The following is a 20051-nucleotide window of genomic DNA, read 5'->3' on the forward strand; positions in this document are numbered from 1 at the left end:
TGAGCCATTTATCCCTCTGCCCTTCAATTAACCCCACATGTGTTTATCGGCCAGGTTGGCACAATAAACTAACTACCTCAGTCACTATGAGTCAGCACCAAATTGATGGTAGTGAGTTTTGAACAGAATTATCTTTTAATATTTAAAATGTTGAGATGACAACATTAATATTTTTCAAGTGCCAAACATGTAGGACATGCTTTAGAGATATTTTATCATACAATCCTCATGGGGATAGTTTCCTCTCCTTTTATAAATGAGAAAACGAAATCTCCAAGAAATTGACTTTCTTAATTTAGAATATTTAGAATATACAAGGGCTTTTCACCAAGTTTGTGGACCAAATCTATTTGCATTATTTTATTATTTTGTCCACAAACTTTAAAATAATGTAGTTATTTGTTTCAAATCCTAAGGTTGAAAAGGTACGTGATAAAAGACTTGCTACAAAGGGTGCCCCTTTCATCCAGTCTCTCCAAAACCACCCCTACCCTCCAATTTATGTTCCCAAATACTTGTGATATTGAGAAGTGATAATACATGTGGTATAATGTGCATTTCTTTTTTTTCCATAACACAATTGTAGCAAATTATATGTACATTTTGGCATCTTACTTTTAAATGTAATTTAATAAATTATCTTAATCATCACTGCAAATAAAAATAGAAAGAACGTCTTATTTGTTTTCAGAATAGTATTTTATTTAATCGGTCTCTACATTGCTAGCCATGTAGTTATTTTGCATCTTAGTGCTATGCGTTAGATGGCAACTGGCATTTTAAGTGGCTACCAATTGCAAAGTCGATGGTTCAAACGCACACACCAGTCACTCTGCAGGAGAAAGATAATGCTGTCAGATTTCATAAAGGTGTATAGCAGTGCTTCTCAGCCTTCCTAATACCATGACCCTTTAATATAGTTCCTCATGTGGTGGTGACCCCCAACCATAAAATTATTTCATTACTACTTCATCACTGTCATTTTGCTACTGTTTATGAAGCATCATGTAAATATCTGATATGCAGGCTGTATTTTCATTGTTACAAATTGAACATCATTAAAGCACAGGGATTCATCACAAAAACAATATGCAATTATGTATTGTGAAATATTTATTTCTAATTACAAATAAATAGTAAACTACATTGCTACATTTTGTGACAGTATGTATAAAAAGCCAACTTCAGTGCGAAGGTTGAGATAGAGGAGCGGTGTCTCTGTTCCTAAGACCATTGGAAATATGTGTTTTCCGATGGTCTCAGGCAACCCCTGTGAAAGGGTTGTTCAACCCCCAAAGGGGTCGTAACCCACAGGTTGAGAACCACTGGTTTATAGGCTCAGAAACCCTGGATCAGTTCTATTCTGCCTTATGGAGTCTCTATGACTGTTAATCGACTAGATGGTAGTGGGTTATTATTGCAAGTAATGCCGCATTGAATAACAGTGAACATACACTAATGTTGAACATTGCACACGTGTTCCACACACTTTCTGTACATTCCTACGTATTGGGTAAAACAATTTATATACACACCCACCAATTCAAATGTAAAGTATTCAGTTGGCACCTAAAACGTGTTCCAAAGTCTATGGATACACACATGCATGCATCCCATTTGAAAAGTAGGCATGAATTTCCAGCACACACCCCCAGGATGAGATGAGAAATTTCAGCATACTCCACCAGTTGAATAAACAAGATACTAGACCATACTGGGAAGGCATTAATGATTTCAAGGTGCACATCAACCAAGGGCATACCCAGTGGAGTGAGGATAATACAAAGGTAGAAGATGCAGGAGGTATGTAGGATAATTTTGAAATAAAGGGGAAAGCACTGTAATGGTTTCTTAAAGGTTGGCATGACGCTTCTATTAAATTATTGCTACTAATACCATAATAAAATTGTTTCATGACGTGTGTTGATATGATGGTTTTGAATGGTGGTTTAATACTGAAGAGACGAGATGGGAACATTCAGCTGTTCCTGACCTAGAAATTTGACCACCAAAATCATATACCTGTTTTTAAGGAAGGGGAAACACATAACTTTCATCAGATTCTAAAAAAAATCCAAGATTCAAAAATTCTTGAAAACAACTGTTACAGAGACAAAAGCAGAAACTTTGGGATCACACTCCTTGTTTTCAAATGGCTCCACCATTATTGACTGACTGCATGACAAACTTCCTCTCTGGAACTCAAGTTTCCCATTTGCAAGAGGAGGATAATAAAATCAAGTCACAGAGTTGTTGTGGGGGTTAAATACAAAATTTATGTGAAACGCTTGACACAGAATAGGCATTCAAGAACTGTTCATCTCTTTCTTCCTGCCACAATGCATAAAACACAGAAAGGGTATTTAAAATACAGGTGGATGAATCACTTATAACGATGCCCATACCATGGATAAGCATTCCATCTTCAAAGACGTTTTACTAAAATCTTAGAACCCCCAACCCAAAGCTCAGGCTGGATTACCACACAGGGAGAAAAATTCACATAGGTAGTATCCAATTGGTGCCTACAAAACGTTTCCATGACCTAAGAATCAATATACATGCATGTATCCTGTTTGTCAAAATGAAATTGCTAAAATACCACCACATCCTGTCAGGTTTGGTTCCAATGATACCTATAATGTGACTATTACACCTAGGATTAAAATGTCTTCGCTTGATCAAGAGATCAGATCACCTTAAATGATACATAAAGAAGCTTTAATAAAGATTCATGAAGAAGCCGTGAAAGGGTTAAAGTGGAAGGCTTACACAAACTTTCCCTCTAAGCTTCTCTTCTATCTCCTCCCTCTCCCGCTCCTCACTGCTAAGACAGAGCAGAGCTGATTCACTACCTTTCCTGCAAACTCTTCACTATTGCCTGTGAAAGAGGAACTGGGGACTTGACTAATTCAGGCTGCTTCCATCCTAGTATTCCAGAAGGCATCTCCACGTCGAAACAGAGACTTATCTTTGCTTTTTGAAACGTATAAGAAGCAGGCATCTGAAACTGCACTCTCAAGCGGTAAGTGGCAACTGGCATTTTAAGTAACTAATAGCAGGTGCTTTTCTGTGTTGTGCTGGAAAGGGCTGACTCTTTGGGAAGATGAAAGAGAAAGCATACTTTGCATGCAGATAGTCTGGCTGCTCTAGCTAAACCAGCCGTTCGTTCTATTTTGCAGGTATTCCAGAGATGCTCCCCAAGCAAGTTGCCTGTTGATGCAAGCTTCAAAAGGAATACTTAAATGGCCAACCCGATTCATCCAGCAAACCACGAAAGGTAGGAGAGATTTGGAAATTTTACGATGTTATTCACGGTGGAGTAAACAGCATTATTTTATTTATCAGCAGGTGTGACAAATAGGCACCATCTGCCGCGGGAAATACAGCAACTCCCACTTAAGAAAGCTTGTTACTTAAAGGCTCCAGTCATTGAAGAGGTGCTTGCTGCTGGAATTGTTTTTTCATAGGCTGATGTAGAACTGGATACTCTTAACAGCTCCTACCTTCTTAGTTTTCTCTCCATGGCTAGTCAGATACAAACAGAACACTTTAACTCTTGGAAGCTCTTGCAATTGATAGGTTTCACTTTCTCCTTTGGATCCTGCCCAATTTCCTCAGCTGGCTGGTGGGATATCAGCTCTGGAATTAAACAGGCAGGTACCCTGCAGAAAAATGTAAAATTACCTGTGGATTGTTTTCAGAACTTTATCGTGTTAAGGAAAAAGAAAAAGTAACTAATTCCTTGAGGACCAAAACAGGGATTGGGTTATATTTATCTCTGTATCCTCAGCTAAGTAGCAGCATATCTAGTACTTGGTTAGCACTGCAATACAAGTTTGCGGATTGAATTTTGACCTCTTCCCCCCCCACACCCACACCCACACACTTTGGAAGTCCTACAGAATTTGTTCTTATTAGAAACATTGAATCCTCTTTGTGGTAATAGGAGATTCTTATTCATGGAGAAGACATCTCTTCCATTTTGAAGAACAAAACTCACGATTTTGAGTGTGTATGATTTTGTGCCTGTGAAGTTATGCGTACTGAGCTGATCTGGAACATTATCGAGGATTTGACATTTCAATGTTCATATCAAAAAAGGGTGTTGGGGTTGTTTTGTTTTTTTTTTGTTTTGAACACCAAGAGTCACATTTATCAAGTTAATGACAAACACACAATCAGAAAACAAAAGGTGTATTCTCATACCTTGTGGATATTTTGATCTACATTAGAAATTAATTAAACCAGCTGTTAATGTTGATCTTGGGCCAATCATGAAATTACCCTTTCTCCTTTCTTTAATCTCTTTCCCTCTTCTGTTCCTTCAAACTCCCATCACCTTTCCTCTCTTCCCTTCTTTATGAATAATTTTATGACTCTCTTCTGTGTCTCTAACCCTTAATAACCCGTTCCCTCCAACATCCTATCCCCTTCCCACATCTCTTATTCTTTTTATTCCTTGTATTTCTGCCCTCCTCTTTCCCTCACCTTCTTCCCTCCTAGTTTAAAACTCTCTTTTCCTGGACACCACTCTCCCCCTGCCTATCCCTCACTACTCCCAATCATATTAACAAAGATTTTTATTTTATGAGCTTTCTACTCTGTAAAGCTCTTTTCACAAACAAAAACGGAATCCTTCAGAATTAGTAGAATTTTGATTCATTTTGACATTGGTCACTTCAGAGATTTTACTGGAGTAATCACTTTATCTGGACAACCCCATTAATTAGTAGTCAAAGAGCTGTGGTCATCCTGTTCGGAAAGCTTTTATGAGAAGTTGTTATAGTAATAGGACTGGTGCAACAAAGATGATTGATTCCTCAGTACTTATCATTTTATCTATCCACTTCATATGCCTTAATGGACTTAGGGAATTAAATCGATAGATTGGCAAGGATGTAGTTTCCTGAAGACTTTGACCCCAAAGTTATAAAGCTTTAGGAAATTATGTAATTTATATTTCAAGTACTCATTTGAAATCCTTAAATTGACAACTTTAACTGTGATAATGGTTCTCTACAGCTTCTGCAAGTTTCAGTGAATTCTAATACATTTTTTATTTTAATTCAGAACCAATGGAGACTTGGGGTTTAATTGTAGAGGAGATAGAAAATGTATTAGTAGACATCACTGAATACTATTTATGGATATAATGGTAATTTTTTTAAATTTCAGGCTAGAAACCATCCCATACAGTAATTCCTTATCACCAGTTAACTAAAATAGCAGTTCAAGAGCAAAGTTTTCAAGTGTTTATTTGAATTCTAGATTATAATCTGAAATGTAGTCACTCTTCTTTGCATGAGAAAAGATTGAGAGGGAAATGAAAATGCAGTTGCATGCTCTTCTCTGAGCTCTCACAGCAATCAGGACAGAAATAAGACGGTGCTTCTCTTCAGATTGCATTTCTTCAGTGTGATTCCTCCGTCATATCCATCCATCCACTCAACGATTACTGAACTGCTTCTGTAAGCATGATTGCATAGGAGTTAGAAGAATGAACAAGATCTTCAAGGAGTTTATAAACTACAACATAGAATCAGGAGGATGGGTGGCACATGAAATAGAAAAAGGGAAATATTCCAAATTCATGCCAAATGCACTGTCATCAAGTTGAATATGAGTTACAGGTACCCAATAGGACAACATAGAATTACTCCATAGGGTTTCCAGGTCATAAATCTTTATGGAAGTAAGACTGCCTCATCTTTCTCCTGCAGGGTGTCTGGTGGGTTCAAACTGCTGACCTTGTGGCTATCTGTGCAATGCTTAACCCACCATGCCACTAGACCTCCTAAATATTAGGCAAAAACAATTTCCCTGACTGATAAATAAACAACTCACTGCCGCCAAGTCAATGTTAACTCCTAGCAACCCCATAGGACAGGGTACAACTGCCCCTGTGGGCTTCCAAGACTGTAACGTTTTACTCTTTATGGGAGTAGAAAGCCTTGCATTTCTCCCAAGAAGCGGCTAGTGGTTTTGAACTGCTGAGCTTGTAGTTAGCAGTCCAATGTGTAACCACCACACCATGAGGACTCAGATAGAGAGCAGTGTAAAGTGCTATGAAAATTAGGACTCAATTTTCTTCTTTGTTGTACTTATTGTTATCAGTTCCCCATTTCCCCCCAACCTCATTTGCCATACCCTCACCCTCCCCTCAAGAAACCATCGCTGTCTCTGAAGCATTACTTATCCTGGATTTCGTATACAGAAAAATATTCCAAAAGAAAAAGAAAATTAGGAGTCAGGTGGGGGATCAAGGTCATTTTCATGAGCTAACCCATGAAGAATGGGTAGCATTTCACCATGCAGATATAGACAAAGAAGGAAAACACATGGCGGCAGGGAAGCAGGTAACTGAGCATTACAGTTTGACTGAAAAAGCAAGCAGTGGAAGGAGAGAAGGTCATCCAGGGTCAGAGCAGTGACGGTCTTGAGTGCCATGTTAAGGAAAATGAAGTACATTCTAAGGGCAATAAAGAGACTGAAGGCAATATTGAGGTTTTTGAGTCTTTATTTCTTTTGAAAGGAATGGAAATCCTGTCAGAACAGATGCAAAGAATCCATGAAAATATAAGGTAGAGTCAAAATAGCAAGTCATAGATTACATATAGAGTGATGTATTTTTTTTTATCAAAATGGAAGCAAGGAAATGATAGAATGCACCATATTAGTTTTCCTCGGGAAAAAGTGGTATGCAAATGAAGTATATATTGATATACTTTAAGATTGATATAATGTAAAATTGTTAGTTATTCCCAAATTTACAGTGAGCCAATCCATTGGTATTTGTTCAAAGGCGTCTGTTCGTGGTCTTCATTATATTATTAGATAAACAAAGAAAAGAGGGCTTGGCTGGCCCTAGGATGGCAGGGTGCCATGAACCAAAGATGAGGAGATATCTGAGTCAGTGCATTGAAATCCCAAGGGGAGTAAAACGCTATGCTGTAGATAGAGGCTTGTCCTGCTTGATGGGCACTTCTTCTTCTCTCCACTACTCTTCTGGAAGGCAAGTGACAAAAGTAACTCATGAGACGACCTGTGGATACCAAAAATGTATTTGACTCTTGACTCTGGTCCAATATCACTCGTTAAGGAAAGGGAGAGGCGGCGAAGAGGCAGATTGATTGAATGGACGATCTATTTGTAGGGCACGTCTAATAAAAAGGGGGACATATAACGCTTTCTGCCTTGATACAAATAGAATAATGATCTGATGTAGAATTACTTGTGGAATTATGAAGCAAGTAGATGTCCCACACAATCCTCTTGAAGCATAATCTCTGGGGAAAGGACCAGGTATATCTATTTTCTAAGAGCTTAATAAATGATCCTAAAACAGAGGCAGGACTGAAAACCATTAGAAACTCTTTCTCTCCAAAGCATAATTTTGTAGACTTCAGTAGGCATAAAAATCAACTGGGTAGCCTGTTATAAATGTAAATTCCAGAATCCTTTCCAGAAAAAATTCTGATCTGGGAAGCATGGGTAGGACCTAGGAATCTGCATATTATAATAAGCTCTCTCCAGATGATTCCGATGAAGGGAACTTCTGTTGGAGCCGGCTAAGAAACAGTGCCCTAAGGGCCCGAAACACTAGCACATTGGAGTAATAACTTTGCTATAAATAGTTTATTAAGTTGGGTTAGGAAAGAAGGAGGAATGGAAATAGGAAACACAGGAAGTTAGATACGTGATGATACATTGTGGAGATTGCAGTGAGATAAGACCAAAAGGGTATGAATTGTTGAACTGAAAAGTGGCCTGCTCCACAAACCTTCACCCGATTCACAATAAAAAGTTCTAATAGTGGAGGATGGCATCTAACAACCAAATAGACAGTTTAGCTATTGTCTTAGTTGTCTAGTGCTGCTAAAACAGAAATCCCACAGGTGGATGCCTTTAACAAACCAAAGGTACTCACTCACAATTTCGGAGCAGAGGAATATGAATCCAGGGTGCTTGCTCTAGGAGAAGGCACTCTCTTTCTACGGGTTCTAGGGACAGGTCCTTGTCTTCTTTCAAGACCTGTGTGCCCAACATTCTTTGGAGACTGGCATGAGTCTTGGCATCATTTTTCTCAGAGGACTAGGAAGTTCTCAGCATAGAAACCCTTGGTCCAAAGTATATGTCCTATTCTTAGCTCTTTCTTGGTGGTTGTCAGATCTCTCCTATTCTATTCGCTTACCTGTCCTTTTATCTCTTTTATGATAAAAGACAATGAAGGTCATACCCCCAGGAAACTTCACTTACATTGGATCAGGATTATGACTTGAATAAGGGTGTTGCAGCTCACCTTAATGCTCTTACAGCTGATTGGCTAATCACATCAGATCAAATCATGGGGTGATTACATCATTATATGACTTTCAAATTACATCAAAGAATAACTGCCAAACCAATGAGAATCATGGCCTAGCCAAAGTGACACACATTTGGATGAGATACACTCCAATCCATGAAAGACTCTCTTAAACCTCAGTGTGCAAAGAAAATTGCTTGACTTGTGTTAGAATGTAGGTCTATCCCTGGACCACAATCCTAGATATTCATAAGCCTGAAGAAGACCATCGGAATAAGTTTCTTTAATGATGGAATGAATCCATGCTTGAGAAAAATTACATATGAGAAAATAAACAAGGTCAAGAACTAAGGTTTAGAGGGGTGGTACATAAAGCAGCCAACCTTAAAACGTGAACATTTAAGAAGCTACTGAGGCAACCCTGGCTGCCAAGCTAAAGATTGTCAGTTCACACCCACCCGTTGGTTCTGTAGAAGGAAACACCTTGTGATCTGCTTCCATTAAAATTTCAGTCAAAAAAACACTATGAAGCCATCCTATCCTGTAATACATGGAGCTTCCATGAGGTCAACGAATTTCAGTTTTCTTTTGTTGAACTGAACTATTGCTTATAGAGGATGGTGTTTCCAGGGAACTAAAAAAAAAACTCATATGATTGTCTTTTCCACTTATTAATGAATTGGATATAAAAATAGAAGTGGATGAATTGATAAATATAGAAAAAAACATTCCTAAGAACCAGTGCTCCAAAGAGAAAAATCCCCTCTCTTTGTTCGTGTTTCTTCTGGGGACTAGGGACAGTAGGAAGTACCTTGACAAAGAAACATGCAGGTTACAGACAGCATAGCAAGATGGGCTAGTGAATATGAACTTTGAACTGATGTACTCGCAGGCTTGCGAGAAAATTCGAGGTCATAGAAAGAGTAATATGATTGTGGTACCTATTTCTATTAACCCTCCTTTAATAGCCTAAAGGAATCCTGGGGGCATAGTATCTTTCACGTTTGGTTGCTAATCACAAGGTCAGTCGTTTGAAACCACCAGCCACTCCTCCAGAGAACCATAAGGCTGTGTAAAGATCCACAGTCTCAGAAACCCACCATGGAGATTATACTTGTCCTATAGATTTGCTTTGAGTGAGAAATGACTCCATAGCAGTGAGTGTAGAGTTAGTTTAGGGTAGACTTAACAAGAGACAAAGCTAGACTAGATTGTCACCTCTTTTTTACAATTGCACACAGAAGTTTGACAAGACATGATTGTTTATGTCTTTTTAAAATTATTATTTTAGCCACACATATTCAGAATTCACATTTTGAATGACAGGCTAAATCATCCCAGGCTGAGCTTCTTAGACTAGATGACATATTAGAACTTGGGACCACTTCACCAGTAAATAAGTGACTCTCTTTACATCAAACTCCTTGCCATCACGTCAATCCCCACGCATAGTGATCTTGTAGGAAAAAGTAGAACTTTCCCGGTGATTTTCTGAAACTGTAAATTTTTTACGGGAATAGAAAGCCTCATCTTTCTGTAGTGGCTGGTGGTTTTGAACTGTTGACCTTGCGGTCAGCAGCCTAATGTGTAAGCCAGTGTGCTACCTGGGCTCTTTTCTGTTTAAATGCTGGTATGATTTTTGTTGCCAATAAGAACAATGAAGAACATTGTATTTGCTCAGATGAGATGTATCCTCTCAATTCCTTTTGTTCCACAAATACTGAAAAAAATACCTTCACACCTTATATTGAAATGCTATACAGTACCCCATAGACCTAAATGAGAGAGGGAGAACAAGAACAAACCTGGGGTAAGCTGGCACTCCTAAAACCCCCATGATCTGGTAAAGTACCAAAGATCACACTGGAACTTGGAGACTGACAACTTCATCCTTAGATTTAGGTCTTCTTTATATTTGTGCTAGCAGGTTAAACTAGATAAAGAGGTTCTTAGTCCTGGTTGCCCTTTTATAATTACTTTGGGAGCTTTCAACAAACAAACAGAACCCCCACCAATGACTGGACCCCACCCTCAACCAATTCATCAGAATCTCTAGAGTGATTCCCAGGCCCCTACCTTGGAGATTATGATTATGAATCAGAAGGTCTGGGATAGTCCCTGGGGCTGTATTTTAGTAAGGATCCTAGGTAATTTTTATGATCAGTTAGTTTGGAAAATGTCCTAATCTAGCTACGAATCTATTTGCTATTTAGGGATCTGGATTTTTCTTTAATCTTTCATGGTTATTTTCCACACAGAAAAGAGCATCCAAAATGATAGTGACTCAAGATACCATACTAGCACTGATTTGCCACTTTGCAATATATTGATCTTTTTTATTCCCTAGAAATTGGTCATCTGTTTTTCTTTGATACCTGAATCTTTTATTTTTGGTTTTGATTTTCAGGGAAATAAAGCTCTTGAAGAATCTTAAGAACCAACTCTTCAGAACCTTGACCTACTGCTGTCAGCATCTCTGAGATATCCTCCATCGGAGAATTACCAGGTCTGTCAACGTTTTCCCTGCAGCCTACAGTGAGGGACAATAACAGAAAACGCACATCCTCTAGACTTACAACTTTCAAGCTGCGACAACTGGGCAGGAACCTGACAATCTCCATCTTTAGGGAAGATTCAGAAAGACAGACAAGTGAGGTGAAAACTCAAATATGCCAAGCCTGGCATATACAAAAGCCATTAAAAAGTCTCCTCACAGAATAACCCAATTAAACTCGAATAATTAGTGTAGATATTTCGATGAGCTGTAGGTAAGACGGAGTCCTTTCTCCCTTCACCGTAACAGAGTAAAAGTCTAATAAAATACCCCCAAGGAATCCTTGTCTCTATACCAGTATTATTAAAGCAATTTCACTATATTTATTGAAGCCAGTATAAGAGTAGTACGTGAGGAACACAAAATATACTTACACATTTTATAAAAATTGGTTAAGAGATTCTGATAAAATCTATTTTGAAAGGCAAGTGCTGTGCTAGACAATAAAGAGGGTGTGATAACTGCTGATTTAGGCCATCGCCACTTTCTTGGTTTTGCCTTGACGACTCATCTAGGATAGTGATTGGTTGGTAGCAGGTTGTTAGAACACCTCCCAATCTATTTGGAGACGGCCTAAGTGACCGTGGAATGCCTTGCGGGCAATAGAAATCCAGTAGAAACACGAACACTCTCAAGTCTTGCGTGATGACGCAGGTGCATGTTAAGTACCATGGAAATCTCACAGGGCGAGCCCATTTTCCCACCTTGGCAACGGAGGTTGACACCACTTCAGATAAGTATTCCAACCTGTACATGTACGTGGGCTTATTCCTGAGCCTCCTGGCCATTCTCCTCATCCTGCTCTTCACAATGCTTCTTCGGCTCAAGCATGTCATCTCACCCATCACCTCGGAGAGCACAGAAAGCGTGCCTCAGTTCACTGATGTAGAGATGCAGAGTCGGATCCCCACTCCTTGAAGCCAGAATGAAGGTTAACTTTAATGCATCTCAATGAACCCATTGATGCTCATGTCCAGATTTGTTGCAGGTAGCTTTCCTTGTACGGAATCCACAAGCTATTCATTAAAGTTAGGGTGCTTTCTTTGCATTACTCTTTATCCTGACTCTGCTTGTGGGATATCTAAGAAATGTAATACTCCTTCTTTGCCAGGAATATGGGAAATGGCAGCTGGTTGGGAGGGCAGGTTTCCATAGTAACCAGAGTCTGGGCCTTGAACAAACCTTAGACCACTGAAATTCATATGCAGCTGTTGTGGGGGGAAAAAACAATCAAGTAAGATCCCTGGAAGCTCCAATAACAAACAAGAAGGATTTGTCCTCGAAAGAGCTGGGGGTTCAAGGAAGGCACACCCAGAAAAGGATGAAGCTAAAGCAATGAGGTTAATAGACGAAACCACTAATCTATGCCCCAAAGAACAACAGTTTGATATCCGTGGGCTGTTGGATTCATGTCCTGTGAAAAAAGAGATCTACGAAATGGTTTCAGTTGAAAGCGCAAGTGTGCAGAAAGTTTTTAGTGACCAAACACAACCACAGAGGAGGAAAATGTGCACTTTTAAAATCTGTGCTATAATTATTACTGGACTTTTAAAAACTCAGATAATTGCAGATGGATTACAAAAATCTGGAAAGAGGAGCTGCCCCCAAACCAAGGAAAATTGACACCACAATGCTTTAATGCGAATGAACCCTCCGTTACACGTGCAGCGTCTTTGTGGGTTTCTCTCTCCCTGCCACGCTCCAGGATTGAGTTCGCCACGAACCTGAGCTTGATTTCCAGGTGGCCTTGGCAAAGAAGACACAGCTGTACTTTACAAACAAAAATGAAATAATCTTGGTATTTTAATGTTGAGTGATTGTGGCTTTGGACATAACCTTGAACCCATCTGAGTCCCAGGAGAGGTTTTGTTGTTTTTGTTATGTTTTAGGACTTGTGTTCCTAAAAATGGTCAGAGACCTATTTAGTCATCCCTAGACTCATTTTAGCTCTGAGTCTGAGAAAAACAGAGAACGAAAGGAGATAGGGACTGGAAAGCCTGCTCCAGCATCTTTTAAATTAAGATCAATGTCCTCAAACACTACATTTGTCTCTTCGCAGAAAATACTGCTTCCATCCTGGTCCCTGCCAAAAGATAAAGTGTTTCACTGATTATCTAGAAGAGAAATCTATTTTGAAAAATTCTATGCTCCCACGTAGCCATAGTAGTCTAGCAGGGAAGAAAAAAAAATGAAGTAACTTTCCAAGAGAGAGAAATACCTTTGACAAAGTAGACATTATAAAGTTGGTCATATTCTCACCACCAAAGAACTAATACACCTGTGTTAAATGCTACCTACTTTTTTTTTAAATCAGTTCTCCCTTGGTCATCAACTTTCACAGGGTGCTCCCTTGGGAACCGCAGTGGCAATAATGGAGAAGCAAACTGGCTGTTATATTAATGCCACCTCCACCTGATATGTAGTTTTCTATACACTGTAACCAATTTAGATTGGCCCCTTTATTCTGATCTAAATCTAGCTTGCTTGTGAAATTCCCAAGTGCTTTCTACTTTTATACACAGTCATTTGCCAATGCTCCCCTCGCCAAGGGGCTTCAAAGTGTGAAATCCCCACATGAAGAGCTAAACTTAGCATCAAGACTGACTTGGGCACACCTGTTACCACAGCGCCCTGTAAGAGACAGCAGCTACATCCAGCCTCATCCAGAACAGAGCAGTAGGTAGACTCAGCCTTGGGATATTATTCAGATCATGGTGATCTCATTTGTTTGTATAAATATATATTTATTGCTCTCAAATAAATTTGAAATTGTTGTGAGGGACAGGATTGGCTCTTCCATCTCAAAAGTTTGGTAACTCCCGGGCTAAGCCATGCGGTTCCCTCTGGGCTTTATACATTAAAAAGTGCAAAGTAACCTTTATATTGTAATATTACACCTTGGTTCTGTATGTTTTCTCTTTATTCAACACACAGACCCTGTGGATACAGATCCTTTCCAATTTTAGATCCCTGCAGCCATACATGGGCTTCATCACATATGCTCTCTAGAAGGTGTTAAGGACACCCATCTCCCCTCACTCTAGACTTTCCCTGCTCACAGTATTTAAATGGACTTTATATTTAAGAGGTCAGTGACTGGATAAATAAATAAAGGAACCGGTGACAGTAACAACAACAATGAATAGCAAATGCCTTGTTGCCGAATCTGACGTGGGCACTTGCTCACCCGACCTCCCTAGCCTAAATTTCTTATGACCCAAACTGCTCTTTAATCACTGACTTGGATTGCTAATTTATGATCAGGTGACTCCCCTGGAAAACAACCACTTTCTTTCATCACAGTTACCCCATGGGATCCAGGTCTTCACTGAGCATCAACCAAAGCACATAGCACGGACGACACTAAAATAGCAGCATGACCGGCCCGCCCCTCCCCTCACTTTCGCTTCCCTTCCCTAATGCTTTCCAGTGATAACACAGATGAGGATGTATTTAACCTATGTGTCACTATGGCAACTCACATAGTATTTAATCCTTGGGAAAATAAATGCAAGGTTTTCTTCCTAGAAAAGCATTTTCAATTTATGCAAAATGATTTCACTTCTCCCAATATATTATACTAAGTGCGTTCAGCCTCAAAATAGGTGGTTAGAACAACCAATGGGCATAATTTTTGCGGACATATCTGTCCAAAATGCTGACTTGGCAATCCTTTCCTCTTCTCACCAAAGCAAAATAAATATGAATAGTGGCAGGTTAGCCTAAATGTATATAAACGGATAAATCACTCACATACAGGTATATTCTGTTTTTAAGACATAATGATATATTTATCTATGTATATAGATATATATGAAAAGAATGGTTTTTCACTTTTTATTATGTTGAAATTACCATTTTTGTAGGTTACACATGGCCAAATATCTGTGATTTCTTATAATTCAACCCAATGAAGATTTACATCATGTGAATTCCTGAAATAGTAAACTTTCCTAATATTTAAAATGATCATTCAGCTTCTATAAAATGGATTTTGCATGCACTTTAGAAACAAGGGTTGTGTAAAACTTATGAAATTATATATTATGATTTAGGCATGAAATATTAAAGTGAATCAAGTAAAGATGGATTTATCCAACCTAACCTTTCCATCCATGCCAAATATGAGGTTTGGGCCTCATAACTGGGTTTGACCACTGCAGATCCCATCATACTTACTTAGTAGGTAAGGGGTTCAGTTAATGCAATTCCATGGTAACATTTAGTCATGTATCTTATTCACCTACATTTGTATGGAAGAAGAACTTTTTTAACAAAATGTAAAGTCAATTGTAAGAAAACCTGGATTTCTTTTGTTTGAAATCATTGATATTTGAAATATATTAATATTGTATAAAGTCAGAAATATAATATTTCAATTAATATTTAGCATGTTATTTTTGGATTCCTGGAAATTAAGTATTGTTCTATTTGCTGATAACAAATATCTGTTGTCTGAGAAATGTAATTCTGAAGAATGTCTTGATCACAATATAAATTGTCATTTAACTGCAAATTTGTGAGATTTATAATTTTGAAGTCACAATATTTTGCCTCATACCCTACCCTCTCAACAATTTTCCCTCCCCATTGCAAATGTATTCATGCATGTGTTCACTTGTTTAGTAATAGAGTGCTTAGGAGGAATGACATCAATGAGGGTGACCTGAAGAGTGACGAAGTTTCTAAAGTACCAAGAACTTTCGATCTTTTCTCCCTAGTGGGCTATTGTTTGAATGCTTCTTCCTTCCAGTTTTAACTTTCCTCGTTTGATTTTCACAGCCACCCTGTGAGTAATGAATGAAGGTGTGATATCTTTTTAACTTGAGGTCATGTGCCCAAAAGAATAAAGAGGTCCGAGACTGAGTCAAGGTTACACTACAAGTCTTGGCACTCCTAGTAGAGGACTCAACCCACTATGCTTTGTTTTCCAGAAAAGAGATTTGAGTGTTGCCCATTCTGTAAGACTCTGTGTTCTGCAAATAACAATGGAGCTCTATGAAGGGTTTCCTCCCTATGCCCAACAATTCAAAACAAATTAGCAAAACTGGCATTTCTTAAACAATGACGATTAAGACTGTGGAAAAATTTGCTCAAAGGCAGACTCTGCAGCTCTAGTTTTATGTCAATGAAGGGAAAAGACAAATATGGATGAATGATCATTTATGGTCCAAATCCCCATCCCCTAATCACAGTCAGTGCTGCTTCTTTATGTCCATGGTTATTATCACTACACCACACCTGAAAAGAAAACACCTAATCTTAGGTAGAAATATAGTGCTCTCATTTTAAATTGTATCGTATGCTAAGTGTACACAACAATTACATTTGCCTTCTATAATAAATGCAGTAACATTCAAAGGAAGAGAATTATGAGTTGGAGAAGCTTTCTCTGGCAACAAAGAATGAAAGAGCATATTTGAAGAAAAACAACATAAAACTCTGGAACCTGCAGTGTAGGAAAAGAAAATGCACATAAGAAATATAGGTGAGGAAATTGTAAAAAATATCTTAAGCAATTTCAGGTATACCAATTCATTTTCACAAGTAATTTTGGTTAAATCATACATATACAGGGTAGGCTAGGCCCCAGAGGGATATAAAGTTTACCATTAAAAGCTTACAATCTGGCAAAGATAATAGCTATCTAAATTCATACATTTATTTGCTCATTTATTTAGAGAATGTTTATGGAGTATATATTGTGTGCTGGCAGTGAAGACAAGACACAATCTAAGCCCTTGGTAAAAGTTAAAGGCTACTAGGATAGATAGTACTGACTAGATAATTATAAGAATTCTATTATAAAGTAAAAATATAGGCTGTTTGGTTCATATAAAAGGAGGCCCTGGTGGCATAGTGGTTATATGTTTGTCTGTGAATTGCAAGGTTAGCAGTTCAAAACCCCCTCAAGAGAAACGCTCAAGAGAAAGTCAGGATTTTGTATTCCTGTAAGGAGTTACAGTGTCAGAAACCCACAGGGACAGTTCTACCCTGTCCCATAGTGGCAGCATCGACTTGATGGCAGTGAATTTAGTTTTTGGTCTTAGTACATATAAAGTAGGGGGACGGGTGCTGACTAAGTTGGCATAGAGAGTCAGGAAAGAGTTTACTGTGGAAATATCTAACCCTAAGTCTAACAGATGAGTAAAAGGAGAGAGTTAAGGCAAGCATTTCATAGAGAGAACAGCGTGTACAACAATTCTGAGGTCAAATGAAGATAGCATACTTGAGAAAGTACAGTGAGTGAGGGGGAAAGAATCCAGTGGCTGGAAAGGCTAGCAAGGACCAGACTATGCAGGGCCTTGTGGGAAATATTATGGGTTTGTAACTTTATTTTAAGCACTGAAGACTCCAGCAACAGTACAGAGGATAGACTGAAGCAGGCCAAGAGCAGATGGAAGGAACCCAATTGAGAGGCTATGACAAAGGTTTAGGAGAAATATGGTAATGACTTGGAAGCAAGTGGGAGTACCCAAAACCCACCCTAGCCAGGTGATTCTGAATCATAGATATAAAGGGTAGTTGCTAGCTTTGAGATATATTTAGGAGATAAAACCAGAATTATTTGAGGATGAATTGGCTAAGTGGAATCAATAAAAAGGAAGTGTAAAATGATTTATAGGCTTCTGCATTGAACAAGGGTCCTGTGGCTCTATTCACTGAGATAGGAAACATTGGAAGGAAATCAATAGGAGATGACATTAGTTTGGGGCATGCTTAGGGTGAAGTGCCCTTGAAACATCCTACTAGACATATTGAGTAAGCTGTTGAATATATGTTCTGGAACTCAGAAGAGAAGTTGTGGCTGGAGACATAAATTTTAAAGGTTCTATATGGAGCCCTGGTGGTATAGTGGTTAGGCATTGGGTTGAGCGATCTGCATGGTCAGCAGTTCAAAACCACCTGAAGCTCTGTGGGAGAAAGACTGGGTTTTCTACTCTAGTAAACAGGTACAGTCTCGAAATCCATGGGGGTGGGGGAGGGGGCACGATGAGTCAGCATTGGCTTCCATGGTAGTGAATTTTGAGTTTCTTTGAGTTTACTGGATGAGACAGGAGCCCTGGTGGCGCTGTGGGATAAGAATTGGACAGCTAACAGCAAAGGGTGGTTCAAACCCACCAGTTTCTTTTTTCTAAAAGATGAGGCTGTCTGCTCCCATAAAGATTTAGACTCAGAAACCCAATTTAGGGCCTCTATGAGTCAGAGCCTTGGTGGCATAGTGGTTATTCATCATGCTGCAATCCAAAGGCCAGCAGTTTGAAAACAACTGACTACACTGAGGGAGAAAGACAGGGCTTTCTACTTCAGGGAAGAGTTCTGATCTCGAAAAGCAGAAAGCGCAGTTCTGTCCTGGCCTATAGGGTCACTATGAGTGGCCATTGACTTGGCGGCAGTGAGTATAGTAGTACAGTACAGTATGAGTCAAAATTGACTTGACGGCAGTAGGTTTGATTTTGGTTTGGGTATTGGATGAGAAGGGAGACCTGGTGGTACAGTGGCTAAACACTCAGCTATAAACCAAAAGATAGATGATTTGAATTCACCAGCCAATCTGTAGGAGAAAGCTGTGGCAGCCTGCTTCTATAAAGATTAAAGCTTGGAAACCCTATGTGGAAAGTTATACCTTGCCCTACATATAATATCAATAGAGTTGCTATGAGTCAAAAACAACTCAACAGCAACGAGATGAGATCTCCCAGGGAAGAGTTATAGAGCCGACTGAAATGGACAATAATATACTACAACATATGCCCCAATATGTCTCGCCCCCTATTTTTAGAGTTTTAATTGCTTGTTAAGAAGATTCAGTTTAGGGGTCTTCAAACTAAGGCAGATTTAGAGATATTTGGAACTGGCAAAGTAAGAGTGAGTCAGAACTAAGTCCTTCATGGTACTACTCCAAACTTGGAGGCCAAATAGAAGCAGTATGACCAGGACTATAAGCAAGAGGGAAACAACCAATAATTAGAATACACAAACCATGGGAGCAATGAAGGTTCAAGTCAGGAGGGTCAAAGAGACATTGCAGGGAACTGGGTGGGTTGTCCAACACAAGTTGTATTGATCTAGGACCTGGCAGGAAGGAGATGGCATTTTCAAAAGACAAAGACATTCTACTGGAGAGGCTATTCACAAAGGGGCAGGTATGCATTAGGGGACCAACAACGGATGGTGAGGCACGCAGGTACTAGCAGTGGCAGGATGTTATTACCACTCGTAGGTTTGACAAGGTAATAGGATGAAAGTGTGATTGGAATCTGACACGCTCTATAGCCAGGAAAAAGAAGTTGTCTGTGGGCTTAAGTAGAGAAGCAAAGTGAGAGGGGAACTGGAGGATTAAATACCCCAAGCTTTCTCTTCCCCCTGCATTCTGCCTCTGATTGTCTGAACACAGCTGGCATCCAGAGGTGATGCATGCAGTCTGTACAGGTCAATTTCCTATGGCAAAGAACAGGGGACCAAGGCTTGAGAGTGGATCTGGAAGAAATATTAAGAGACTACTCAGCACAGAAATAAATAGACACGGGGACTGCTTATAGATCCGATTTGAGATTTACTGAATAAGACTTCAGCAGAAAAACAAACAAACAAACAAACAAATAAAAACCGGCTAAGATTGTTCTAGCTCTTTTAAATGATGGGAATATAATACCAGGCATTGATGATCAGGAGATTAGCAACCTGGAGATTAGTGAGAACAGAGAATTATCACCACCTTGAAGGGTAAAGAAATAGTGGGAGGAGGTGAAATTAAAAGATCCCAAGAGTTGGGGTCCTTTTCTATCCTTAGAATCACAGAGAGTAACCCGCCTACTGGGTGCTGAGGCCATAAAAGGAGCTAGCTGGTAGAAGAGTTCTCTGGCAGGAGATAGAACCGTGGACAAGAAAGACATCAAACAATAAAAGATATCACTAATTGGTATATTTTATGGCTCAAAATCAGAAAGCATGTAATGATCGATTAATAGCATCTTTTATGGTAAAAAGGATAATGAAGCAATGCATGCCACCAATCTTTCATTACACTGAGCATTTTATTTCCATTTTTGTTTTAGTTTTAAATATTTTCTTTTTAATTAAAATAATACATGAATAAAAATCAAACAGCATTTTCAGTAAAAAAAGTTTTACATAAAAGAGTAAATACACTATAAGCCCTTTTATTTATTTATTTTAAATACTTTT

The 20051-nt window shown here is 38.9% G+C and overlaps 1 protein-coding gene across 1 annotated transcript; it reads left to right on the forward strand.

The window, feature by feature from the left end:
- The first annotated feature begins 2899 nt into the window (after nt 1–2899).
- Nucleotides 2900–15378, forward strand: SERTM2 (serine rich and transmembrane domain containing 2). Its single transcript, XM_045298586.1, has 3 exons — nt 2900–3025; nt 3183–3280; nt 10716–15378. The coding sequence occupies exon 3, from the start codon at nt 11508–11510 to the stop codon at nt 11778–11780; it is 273 nt and encodes a 90-aa protein (XP_045154521.1). The 5' UTR covers nt 2900–3025; nt 3183–3280; nt 10716–11507; the 3' UTR covers nt 11781–15378.
- Nucleotides 15379–20051: the final 4673 nt, after the last annotated feature.

The sequence above is a fragment of the Echinops telfairi genome, unplaced genomic scaffold (genome assembly GCF_000313985.2).
Source record: "Echinops telfairi isolate 266 unplaced genomic scaffold, ASM31398v2 ScPeMD7_7427;HRSCAF=8465, whole genome shotgun sequence".
NCBI lineage: Eukaryota > Metazoa > Chordata > Mammalia > Afrosoricida > Tenrecidae > Echinops > Echinops telfairi.